General features: G+C 38.9%; 1 protein-coding gene and 1 non-coding gene across 4 annotated transcripts in view; one reads left to right on the top strand and one right to left on the bottom strand.

Moving 5' to 3' along the window:
• FBH1 (F-box DNA helicase 1) overlaps positions 1 to 12,703 on the top strand; it is a 42,337-nt gene that overhangs the window by 17,630 nt on the left and 12,004 nt on the right. For 2 of the 3 annotated variants that reach the window (XM_016219759.2, XM_016219758.2), the window contains 9 exons: positions 2,154 to 2,246; positions 2,575 to 2,669; positions 4,652 to 4,820; positions 5,536 to 5,755; positions 6,357 to 6,444; positions 6,529 to 6,615; positions 7,375 to 7,511; positions 11,332 to 11,431; positions 11,521 to 11,642. In XM_016219759.2, the coding sequence (XP_016075245.2) occupies positions 2,154 to 2,246; positions 2,575 to 2,669; positions 4,652 to 4,820; positions 5,536 to 5,755; positions 6,357 to 6,444; positions 6,529 to 6,615; positions 7,375 to 7,511; positions 11,332 to 11,431; positions 11,521 to 11,642 (1,111 nt within the window). The remainder of the gene's footprint in view (positions 1 to 2,153; positions 2,247 to 2,574; positions 2,670 to 4,651; positions 4,821 to 5,535; positions 5,756 to 6,356; positions 6,445 to 6,528; positions 6,616 to 7,374; positions 7,512 to 11,331; positions 11,432 to 11,520; positions 11,643 to 12,703) is intronic. The other variant, XM_016219760.2, reaches the window with a different exon arrangement.
• On the bottom strand, positions 1,171 to 1,323 carry LOC148094399 (small nucleolar RNA SNORA62/SNORA6 family). The gene has a single exon (XR_015716447.1). It is a non-coding gene; the product is annotated as a small nucleolar RNA SNORA62/SNORA6 family (small nucleolar RNA).

The raw sequence follows: 12,703 nt of genomic DNA, 5'->3' as shown, positions 1-12,703 counted from the left end.
TTTTGGGATAGGATATAAACATTGTGGTTAAGTCTTACCTGTGTATCATCTTTCTGTGAGAAAGGCTATGGCATGTGGGTTGCTAATTCAGATTGACCATCATGGTTGCACTCACCAGCAGATGTGCACAGGTCAGTTTTGAGAGGAAAATGTACATTCAGCATATTTTTTAGCACCTACTACATGTCAGATAGGTTTCCAGGCACTAGCAATGCTTCTGTGAAAGAGTTGGGTAGTATTCTCGCTAATGTGGACCATATGTTCTAGTGAGGAGAGACAGATATTGCATAAATAAATGTGTTGAACAGGAACATTTTAAAGAGTGATTAGTGGTTCAAAGAAAAGAACAGGGTGATGGGCAGGGGAGATGAGGAGCACTATAGATTGGGTGAGAAAAAGTTCCTCTGAGGAGGTAACATCTGAATTGAAATCTGAATGTCAGGAGGACCAGACCATTTTAAGGTTTGTGGAAAGAACATTTTAGCAGAAGGAATAGACACTATAAGGGCCCAAAGATGGGGATGAATTTAGTATATACAAAGAACAGAAGAAGTTTAGTGGAGAGAATGTGGTGAATAAGAAGGAGACTGGTGTATATGATTATGAGAGGTCTGCAGGGGCCAGATGAAGGAAGATGTTGTAGGCCATGTAAGGATTTAGAATGATATCCAAGGTATGGAGTGCAGCTACTGGGAGGCCCAGACCCCTGGCCTGCAGAAAGGCAGTGTGACAGTGCAGCAGATCTTGGAGAAGCAGATGTTCCAGAGAGGATTTCTGGGTTTCCTTTTCTGGAATTAGTGAGCCTTAGGAGGGACATGGCTGGTGGTACCAGGTGAGCTGTGGCCCCACCATTCATAGTGAAGTTCAAGGATGGAACATTTATTCTCCAGAAATGTCAGAGTTTTTGCTGTGTTTCTGAGATAAATTTCAACTCATTAAGTATAGTTTATGTTGTTCCCACTCCATGGCATTGAGATGTGGGGCAAGGAGCTTTTTGACATAATTCACACAAGACACATACACAAATGACGAATGACCATAAGTGCAAATATGAACCTACGAATTATCTGCATGTTTACATGGATATAAATGAGGAATGGGAGACATGATACATTGTGTTTATATTTTTTTTTTCTGCTTTATCTAGGAGGTTTTCTTTTTTCCCCCCCCACTCGTAGCAAGGATTACTATCAAACTCCATTCACTGGGCCAGAGACCCTTGTGGTGTTAGTGAAAAACTTGCCCCTCATGTAGCACACTACCTACACTTATGAGTTCATCAGCTACCACTTGCCTCAACTCCAAGCTCTAACAATGTGCAGTCCTGGGAGATAATCTTAATGTGACCAGAGACTGAACTGTCGTATTATTAAAAGTATTTATATCATCAAAAAGATTGATGCATGAAGATCACCTTTTCTCACTCTGGGGATGGGGAGCAATGCAATAAATGGTGGGTGATTAGTGATAGAATGAAATGAATTTGGGTTCATGTGAACACGGAGAGGTTAGGAGTGCTTGTGATGGGGTATGTTTGACCATGTCCAGTGCCTCTGTTGAGTGCACTGTGTTGTCTTTGGTCCCTCTTGGTGATCTGGAGGCTGCTTTGTTTTCTAGTTCTTGGTAATTATATCTTGTTACCTGTGTAGCACCCTTCTTTTGGGACCTTAAAAGAGAAAATGTTCTTCATGCTTGTAAACCAATATCACCTCACAAGATGCAGGCAGCAGAGCAGCAAGGGGGCCTCAGAAAGATAAGATGACATTATGTTGATGTTGAATAAGAATTTCACCACTAGGAGCAAAATTTACATTTTTAAATTTTACTGGTTCATACTGCTTTTGTGATTATTTGTCTCTGTGGTCACAGCTAATGCCTTATTCCCCAAAGGGCATGCTCTGTCCCCTCTCCTTTTGCCATTACACACTGGAGTCAGGTGTCTTTCCCAGAACTGTGCTCTCCAAGAGGGCTTTGGTCAGCTCTAGCTATATTTAAATTCTTTTCTCTCCTTTTTTTCATAAAATGGTAGTAGGTGTTTTTTGGTTTTGTTGTTGTTTTAGAAACGGTAAAGAATCTAAATATATCCAAGGAAAAATAAGATATAGATTATGACTTAAATTTGAAAAACTCTAAATCTGCTTTTTCCTTGTTAGGATTCACTACAACATTTTCTATTGCCTGTATCTTCAGGAGAATTCCTGTACACAGGCCACAGAAGTTAAAGAGGAAACATCAGTTTGGCCAGGGTATGTATATAGATGTGTGTGTGTGTGTGTTGTCTTCCATTATTGATTCTCATATTTAAGGAGGAGAAGTGTTCTAACAACTTTATTGATATATAATTTACATTACATAAAATTCACCCATTTTAATTGTACAATTCAATAATTTTTAGTAATTTTACTGAGTGCGCAATCAAAATCCAATTTTAGAACATTTTTATCACCCTAAAGGGAGGTCTTTTCTTGGTTAAATTTTGTTCATCTCATTTGCCTGTTCGGTGTTTGACAGTCCATCACCTGGTCTTTTCAATTCCTTTGTATTTTTCTAATTTCTCTTCTGTAATGATTATAGCAAGAAAACAACCATCCAACTTACACATGAACAACAGCTGATTCTGAACCATAAGATGGAACCTCTCCAGGTGGTAAAAATTATGGCATTTGCAGGTAAGGGAGTTCACCAGTGAGAATTAGGTTCATGACTCTTATCACTATATCCCCCTTCCCTGTTACCTGCCAGAGTATCTTTACCTTGATCTGTTATTGAACTATTGCAATGAAATGATCTAAAAAGCAGTTGCCAAGTAAATCTTGCTTTTTCTTACCACTCCAGGGAGCATCCATACTGGAGTTCCTGCTGAGACAAATAGTCCTTAGGAATTAGTTTGCAGAGTAGTTACCAAAGGGATTGATCCAGCTTGTCATTTATCACCATATGTGCTCAGTCACTGATTGCTTATGGACTGGCAGGTCACATTAATCTCCTTTCAGAGAGTTTCAGTAGCTCCTGATTTCTGTCAGGTGAAGTCTAGATGGCCCTTCCACCATTTGATTCTAACCTACATTTCTAAATATATTGTCAACTGTTCTCCTGCCTCAGTCAGCTCATTGTCCTTACAGTCTCCTAAAGTACTTGGCTATTGTTTTGTCTGAACCTTTGCTCATGCTCTTTTCTCAACCTGGAATTCTTTCCTGCTGCTTTTCTGCCTACATATCCTAATAAAAACAACAACAGCCATTTCATCGTTTTTTGGTTTTTTTTTAATATATCTTTATTGATTTCAGAAAGAGGAAGGGAGAGGGAGAGAAAGAGATAGAAACATCAATGATGAGAGAGTCATTGATTGACTGCCTCCTGCATGCCCCCAAGTGGGGATCGAGCCCGCAACCCGGGCATGTGCCCTGACCGGGAATCGAACCCCTATCACCTGGATCCTAGGTCGTGGCTCAACCGCTGAGCCATGCCCGGCTGGGCCAGCCATTTCTTAAATGCCTGCCATGTGCCTGACACTGTGCTAATCTTAACATCATTCTGTAAGGTTAGTTAGTTATCTGTGTTTTATAGATTAAGATTTGCAGCTCAGAGAAATTAAAATGAGTTGCCCCAGGTTAAAAAAGTGATGGAAGTAGAATTCAAAGCTGGATCTGTTTCTTTCAAAAATCTGCCTTTTTCCCTCCTCCCCTCCTCTTTTTACTCTCACTCCCTCTTGCTCTTTGATCTGTTGACTCTCATCATTTCTGGTTCTTCTTGATGGGCTCTTCTTTAGTCATTTGAGTCATATGATTTCTGAACTCTTACCTGTAACTAAATTATCCATATTAATGTTTGGTACCTGATTACGTAGTAAGAATAGCCAGCACACACATTTTGTAAATACTTCCATACTGTGTTGTTCATCTTCAAAATAGCCCTGCAAGGTTGGAAAAGAGGTACTATTTTTCTTTTCTTCTTTGACAGTTGAGATTTATTTTGTTTCCAAATCCATATTCTTTCTCATTTTTCTGTGTTATCATTATATTCTTGTTTTGTTCTAATTGTTTCAACTGTGTTGGTATTTTATTTCCAACTAGATTATAATGTAGGAACCTTGCTGTATGTCTTTTAATACACTCATAGTACTTAGCATACAGCTGAATATTTAGTAGATGTTTAATAAATACTTTTTAAATGAATGGCTGTTGAATAATTGAATGGTTGGTGGAGAGATAGGGCAGACAAAAGAGTTTAGAATGAATCTCATTTGCATGATCTTGCCATCAAAGCATTAATGAGTCCTAGGCCAGCCATAGCTACCATTTATTGAGCTCTGCTGGTACCTTGATGATTATCTTTATCCTGCCTGACTCTGCAAGGTCAGTGTTACCCACTCATGGCTGAGAAGCACACTGAAGTTCATTGAGTACAAGTGGCTTGCCCTTTAATATTCAACTAAAACCTGACAGAGTCATGACCCCAGCACAGGTTAACCTGGCTTAGAATCTGCTGTTCTTCGCAATACCACTGTTCATTTTTATCGATACTGAAAAACTTGTCACTATCTGATCTCAGGCAAGAGGCAAGATAAGCATGGATAACACCTGCTTTAGGCATCCTTTGGAATAGTTTTTCCTGGTCAGAGGGTCACTTCCTTTCCTCTTGGCTTCCCCAGGCACTGGGAAGACCTCTACCCTGGTCAAGTATGCTGAGAAGTGGTCTGAAAGCAGGTTTCTTTATGTGACATTCAACAAGAGCATCGCGAAGCAAGCTGAGCGAGTCTTCCCCAGCAATGTCACCTGCAAAACCTTTCATTCCATGGCCTATGGACATGTCGGGCGGACGTGAGCATTGTGTTGCCACCATTGTCGTTATGTCTAATAACTGTTTTCATATTGCGATCATCATGATCATATATGGACTTACACCACAACTACACTAAGAAAATGTCATGTTTTTATCTCCATTTATAGGCAGGAAATATAAAGATAGATTTAGTGATTTGCACTTTTACTAGATAAAAATACATTGTCTACAAATAATATTTGGGGAAGGGCAATCTCATTTCTCTTGAATTAAAGCACAGAAAATCAGAATGAATTGTCTAGGGTTCAGGCTATTGGCAGTATGACTGGTCACTTTTAGGCTTTCCTTGGAATGGGCCAAGAGGGAGAAGATTAAGCTGAGGTGCACTTGGCCCAAGTCTCTTGAAGCCTCTGAACCAACATTCCCTTGATGTGAAGGCTTCAAGGAACTTCAAGTACCCCTCATTGCAGGGCTTCTTGGAGTCTGGTCTACACCTTGGAGTAGTAGTATCTGCCATGAGCCATTTCATCTTCTGGGTTATTATATGTGAATCCCTGAAAGCCTAATGCAGCCATTTCAAATCATACATGGACCTGGCTTGGCTCCTCTGGCTTTCTTTTTTTCCTCACCTACATGTGACACTGAGAGTGACCTTGTAGTGTCACTAGAGAGAAGAGGATTGGGAGTGGGGAAGACATTTTATTGGCATTGCCAGTAAAGCCAAATACTGTTCATTTGGGATATGTATTACAGGTACCAATCAAAGAAGAAATTGAATCTTTTCAAGTTAACACCGTTCGTGGTCAATTCTGTCCTTGAAGGGAAAGCTGGATTCATAAGGGCAAAGCTAGTGTGTAAGACTTTAGAAAACTTCTTTGCGTCAGCTGACGATGAGCTGACTATTGATCACGTGCCTATTTGGTGTAAGAACAGCCAAGGACAGAGAGCCATGGTTGAACAGAGTGAAAAACTGGTGAGTATTGAAATATATTTAGTGTTAGGGACTTGGTGGTAAATGAGAAGAGTTGACATGAGACAGTGTTACATGTGTCTTTCGTTTCTTCATAACTGCTGGCAGAAAGTACAGGTGGAGGGGTGAGACTGTAGGCCAATCATGGTAGCTGGGAATTGTAAAGTGTGTTCTGTGAAAAACATTCATGGACATCTCAGTTCTCACACTGATTTTCCCATTTAGCACATGAGGCACCGACCCAGGGTTTATAAGAGCTTGTCACTGGGGCTGCTGAACGAATCTAAAGATTGGGAATCTCTTTTCTAATTTTAACAAGTTTTTTCAATCATTTGCCATTCTTTTTATGAATTAATTGTTAGTCATAATCTAGAGAAATAATCCAGCCTTTACTGGTTCATCAGATTTTGTGCTGTCTGAGCAATGTTCTGTCACTGGGCTGTCATGGAGCTGGAAGGAGGTTAGGGAGGTGATTGCCACTCACTGAGCTGGGATGGTGCCTTTATTCTGGTCTCTGATCTGTATGTGGAAATGAGAGTGTGATTTCAGGGTGCTGTCTTTTCCAGGGTCTTAAGCTAGGAGTTACCAATTACTTGTTTTCTAGAACAGTGTTCTTGAAGCAAGCCGCATTTGGGACAACATGCAGAAGCTGGGGGAATGCAAAGAAGAGGCTTACCAAATGACTCATGATGGTATGCAAGTTTCCAAATCCTGCTATCTGTAAAATATAACTGCTTTAGTTATGAGTTCTGACTCTTGCTACTCCCTTGTTTTAGGCTACTTGAAACTCTGGCAGCTGAGCAAGCCTTCGCTTGCCTCTTACGATGCCATCTTTGTGGATGAGGCCCAGGACTGTACCCCAGGTGATAAAGTATTCAGGACATCAGTAGTCTCAAATACGTGGAAACAACATGATTATATAAGAGGAGATAACGTGTGAAATAAGTTGAAAATTCGTTCTCAAGAAGAGGAGCAAACGATATTTAGTCATTCAGAAATCCTTTATTATTTTATTTTGGATTTCAGCAGTTGTCCTTTCCTCCACCCAAGGCAGATTGATTTTCCTCTAAATATTTTGCTTCAGGTTATACTTTTTAAATTTATCTTTATTGTTGAGAGTATTACAGATGATCAGCCCCAGGTTATACTTTAAATGTTGACTAAGCATACATATAGCTCATCAGATGATAGGGACCTAGACTCGTGCTAGGTGGGAAATGATCGTCAATTTAGAGGGAACAGTTTGTGTTGTATATTTTTCAGGTGGCTAACAGAAAATAGTGTGACTTTATAGGTTATTTGGGGATCTTAAGTTATAACATTAGAGAGAAAAGACAATTTACCTCATTTTATATTTGCCTGTGTGGTTTTTTAAACCCCAAAATTTGTCCACTAAAAATAATCTACATCTCTAAGATTGGAAACTGTTTCTTTTGTCTATTATGAAATAATTTCTTTGGATTGACTGTGCCTATACTGTGGGACAAGACAACTCTTGTGTAGTGTGCCATGTCTCAGTTTCATGAAAGCATTTTCATCCCTGTTTGTTTGAAATATGGTTTCTTTTTGTGGTGTGGGTGGCATCCTTTGAGATCTCCTACTTTCCCTTTTATTGGTTGCAGCTATCATGAGTATAATTCTGTCTCAACCATGTGGGAAGATCTTTGTAGGGGACCCACACCAGCAGATCTATACCTTCCGTGGTGCAGTCAACGCTCTGTTTACAGTCCCTCACACTCATGTCTTCTATCTCACACAGGTAAGAGCTCTCTTTACTCCCGAGTCCCCACAAGCACATAAACAAGCGTGGTTCTCCACCCTTGTTTTTCAGTGGTTACTATGTGCCAGGACCTGTGCCAGGTTTTGCGTCAGGCTCACAGTATTTAGCCACTCCTTTCTTCTAAGCTGTAGTTCTCAGGGGATCGATCTGCAAAGTCAGAATGGTTTTCATAATAGTAACTTGCCTTTTTCACTGTGATGACATTTGAACTGATGACGCAAAGCAGTGGTGGGTGAATCTGCTAGTGCTTTTCCATGAACCAAGGCATCAGCACCAAATGGTACTAGCAGTCATTGTATTCATTACTGCAATGCGCTCTTAAAGTTTAAAAACAAAAAGCAACAACAGCAAAAAACCCCAAAACAGTTCACTTAAGAATGTACTTGATACAGCAAACATGATAAATTTTATTAACTGCTGTCCCTTGAGGATGTCTCTTTAATGTTCTGGGTGACAAAGTGAGAGGCATGAATAAAGTACTTCAGCACACCAAAGTATGTTGGTTGTCTAATGAAGAGCACTTTGTGATTGAGTTGTGACCTACACTGGCAGCTTTTTTCTTGTACCATTTGTCATTGAAAGAATAGCTGACAGATCCACTCTGGTTATTTAGATTTGGGTTTTTGGCATTTTCCCCAAAATGAATGAAATGAGCTGTGACTCAAGGAAAACAACTGCCAAGTGTTTGTTGCTAAAGATAAAATCTTCACTTTCAAGTGAAATAAAAATTTTGATGTCTGACACTGTGAGCATAACAACTCATGGTGTCTTTGATTGTCCAAAAGATTATTAAACGTTCCTCCCCTTTTCAATATGCATGTGTGTAAGACTGAATTGTCTTCATGTCTTTCAACCAGATCAACATGTCACCACAGATAGAATGCAGACAGAACTGAGAATCCAGCTGTCTTCTGCTCAGCTGGGCATTAAAAGAGATTTGCAAAAATGTAAAACAGTGACACTTTTTCTTCCTAATAAATTTTTTGTTTGTTTTAGAAAATAAACTTTAAAAATATGGTTTTTAAGTTATTATACAATGGGTTTATTGTTATTTTTAAGTGAATCAAAGTTTCTAATGTGGTAACTATAGTTAGGTACAACTCACATAAATTAAAGCTCCTTCAGGGCCTCAGCAGGTTTTTTTTGTTTGTTTTTTTAAAATTCTCCTTCTTCTTTTTTTTTTTTTGGTAAATATATCTTTATTGATTTCAGAGAGAGGAAAGGAGAGGGAGACAGAGACAGAAACATCAATGATGAGAGAGTCATTGATCTAGCCCACAACCCAGGCATGTGCCCTGAGAGGGAATCAAACCCTGATCGCCTGGATCCTAGGTCCACACTCAACCACTGAGCCACGCCCGGCTGGGCCCTCAGCAGTTTTTAAAAGTGTAAAGAGTGCCTGGCCGGGTGTGGCTCAGCGGTTGAGCACCGACCTAGGATCTAGGCGATCGGGGTTCAGTTTCCCGGTCAGGGCACATGACCAGGTTGTGGGCTCAATCAATGACTCATCATTGATGTTTCTCCCTCTCTCCCTCTCCCTTCCTCTCTCTGAAATCAATAAAGATATATTTAAAAAAAAAAAAAAAAAAAAGTGTAAAGAGTACTGAGACCAAGAAGTGCAAGAACCACTGCTTTTAAAAAACACTTTTGGTTAGAGGATATGAGTTGTGCCAACTATTCAAGCGTAATCTGAACTGTTATAGAAAGTCCTGTAGCTTACTCTGTGACTTTATTCCTTTGGCTTAGGATAATGTCAACTCAGAGTAACTTTTTTTAATAGACATTTTTTAGTTTCAGATTTACAGAAAAATTGAGACAATAATACAGAAATTTGCCAGAGACCGTGCATTCAGTTTACCCCATTATTAACACATTAGTGTGGTACATTTCCCACAATTAATAAAATAGTAACTGATGCATTGTTATAAAGCCCTTAGCTTATTCAGATTTCCTTAGTTTTTGCCTAATGTCCTTTTCTTTTCTAAGATCTTATGAGGGTTATCATACTACATGTAGTTGTCACGTCTTCTTAGCTTCCTGTGGACTGTGACCATTTCTCAGATTTCCCTTGTTTTGATGACTTTGACAGTTTTGAAGAGTACTGGTCAGGTGTTTTGAAGGATGCCTGTATTGGAATTTGTGTGCTGTTTTTCTCATGATCAGACTGATGTTATGGGTATTGGAGAGGAAGATCTCAGAACAAAAATTGTCATTTTCATCACAATATCGAGGACACATACTATCATTTTTATCACATAATATCGAGGGAATATGATTTATGACTGTTGATGTTGACCTTGATCATCTAACTGAAGTGCTTGTCAAGTTTCTCCTCTGCGAACTTCTTCTCCCTGCCCCCACCTTTTCCATACTATATACTTTGGAAGGAAGTCACTATACTTAGCCCTCACTCAAGGAATAAGTGTTGAAATATCTGTATAAATTATTTGTAATTCTCCTGTAATGGAGATTTGTCTCTTCTCTCCCATTTATTTTTTTAATCATTTATTCATATCCGTATGGATTCACAGATATTTATTTTATAATTTGGGTTATAGTTCACTCAGAAAAGTTCTATAGTAACAAAATACTATTTGTTGAGAGTTTTGTTTTCCTTAAACTGTATTCTTCATGTTCACATAATACTTTATTATCTTAAGTTAGAAATGCATGAATAAGGCAATGAATATCATGAGTTTGGGGGAAAATGGTGTCTTTCCAGCTGCAGTGGTCAAAGCAGAATTTTGAAGGGTAGGTAATCATTTTGCCATGCTTCAAGACAGGGAGAGTGCTTGGAATGCTCAGAAAATGATGGTTATACTTGTGGCTTGTTATGCAGGGCAGTGGTTTTATTATTTATTTATTTTTTATTTATTTACTTATTTATTATTTATTTATTTATTTAATTGATTTCAGAAAGAGGAAGGGAAAGAGAGATAGAAATATCAATGGTGAGAGAGAATCATCTATCAGCTCCTCCCGCATGCCCCTTACTGGGGATCGAGTCTGGAACCCAGACATGTGTCCTGACTGGAAATTGAACCGTGACCTCCTGGTTCATGGGTTGACTCTCAACCACTTAGCCACACCTGCTGGGTGGGCAGTGATTTTAAATTAATGTTCAAAGAGTCTCAAAGACAAAGAGAAAACCCCTCCCCTCCCTTAATCTTTTGTATAATTTATACTTGTTAGATATGATTTGGAAAGAAGGATAGATTTACCTAAAAGAAAAGTTGCTATTGGTTTTGGGAATAAAGGGAAATAGAATACTCAGGCTGTGATGAATCTTTAAAGTGTACGCATTACCTGTTCTTCCTGTATTGCTCTTATTTTAGCTTGAGGATAGTGTGTGGGGAATATTAATCCAACAGAGGTGTAGAGAAACATTTGGCAGTGGGAGGAGACTGGAGGGAAAGGGACCAAGTAGGCAAGGCATGAAGTTTGAGTTTCTGAGCTGACCTGGCAGCAGTGGTAAGAAAAATATTATAGAAAATAATAGTGGACAAATTATCAAGGTTTGGATTTTGGGGACAAGAGGTTAAAAAAACAAAAGGCAACACTAAGGTTTTAAGATAGAAAATGCTATCCTGAAAACTTAGCAATAAACTCAGTGGTTCTTTGTCAAGCTCCTGTTCAGTACAAATAGGTTAACAGTATGGAATTTCCAAATAAGCTTTCCAGGTAGAGTGAGTCAGGAATGATCAGTTTGGCAAGGCCAGGACTTGGCAGTGATAGAAAATGTGCTAACATACTTCAGGGAGAGGTTGTTAACTTTCTTTGTTTTGCTGTTTTCCAACAGAGTTTTAGATTTGGTGTGGAAATAGCTTATGTGGGAGCTACTATCTTGGATGTCTGCAAGAGAGTAAGGAAAAAGACTTTGGTTGGAGGAAACCATCAGAGTAAGGTTTTCAGTTACTCTTATTTCTTACAAAAATTAGTTTTCCTCTTTATTTGGATTTGCTGTAGCTTTTGTGCTGTCTTTCAAAAGGTGGCATTAGAGGTGATACAAAGGGGAAGGTGGCCCTGTTGTCCCGGACCAATGCCAATGTGTTTGATGAGGCTGTACGGGTGACTGATGGAGAAGTACCTGCAAGGATACACTTGATTGGGGTAAGAGTAAATTTTTGTTGACTGCTTCATGCACAGAAACATTGCGGACAAACACAGCTGATGAAAATGTTCAATTTAGTTAGGATTATTATGCAAGCAAGCATTTAGGTTTTTGGCAGTTTTCACCATTTGCACCATGGCTAAAGTCTTTCTCCCTGAACATTCTGATTATACTAGCCAAACATTCCTGTACAGTCATATCCAAAAAGAACTGAGGATCTTTCCTTCTACTCTTTGAAAAAATACCCTTCTCACCTTTGACTCTGTAAATGAGGCAGCTGGCTACCTGCGAGTGTTCCGATGTGTGTGGTTCATTAGCGTAAGAACGAGTAAAGTGACAACATAGCTGGGATGGGCTAGCAGGCTAGAGTGTGAATTCCTGGTTCTAGCTCTGGTTCTGTCACTAACTTTGTGTGGCTTGCGGCAAGTCACAACTTCTGTGTGCCTCATTCTCTCCTTCTCTAAGATAAAAATAATGCCTTTCCTTTACCTGTTTCACGGGGAAGTTAGCATTCAGTGACATGTGTATGGCATTTTTAACTTTTTGAAGCAAAGTTATATGACTAAAAGACATTCACTCATTTATTTATGAAAAAATATTTTCGAAGGCCTACAATGTGTAGGCACTCAATAAATATGTTGAGTGAATCATAATCAAAAGATGTCCTGACCCCGCCCCCCCAAAAAAAAGTCCTGACTTCTCTTCTTTATTTATAAAGATTATATAAACAAATTATAGGGGGGAAAATTCAGCCTTAATCTCATTATTTCATAGAATTCTCATTTTTGCTAATTATTTGTCTTTGTCCTTCTAGATGTGTATTTTTACATAATTGTAATTATAGTGTACATTAAAAAGTATGCTGTTTTAACTCAACACATAAGCACATTTTCTTTCATGTTGCTAATATAATGACTTCACAATATTTCATCTCGTGGACATAGCATAATTTAGCCATTTTTGTTATTGTAAGAAAATAGTACTTGGGGAGTATCATCCATGCTCAGCATGATATAAAGTAAGTTGCTCTCTTCCCCTCTCTGTATCTACTCATCACCTG

Source organism: Miniopterus natalensis, chromosome 1, assembly GCF_054644295.1.
Source record: "Miniopterus natalensis isolate mMinNat1 chromosome 1, mMinNat1.hap1, whole genome shotgun sequence".
Classification (NCBI taxonomy): Eukaryota; Metazoa; Chordata; class Mammalia; order Chiroptera; family Miniopteridae; genus Miniopterus; species Miniopterus natalensis.
This window is presented reverse-complemented; position numbering and strand designations above follow the sequence as displayed.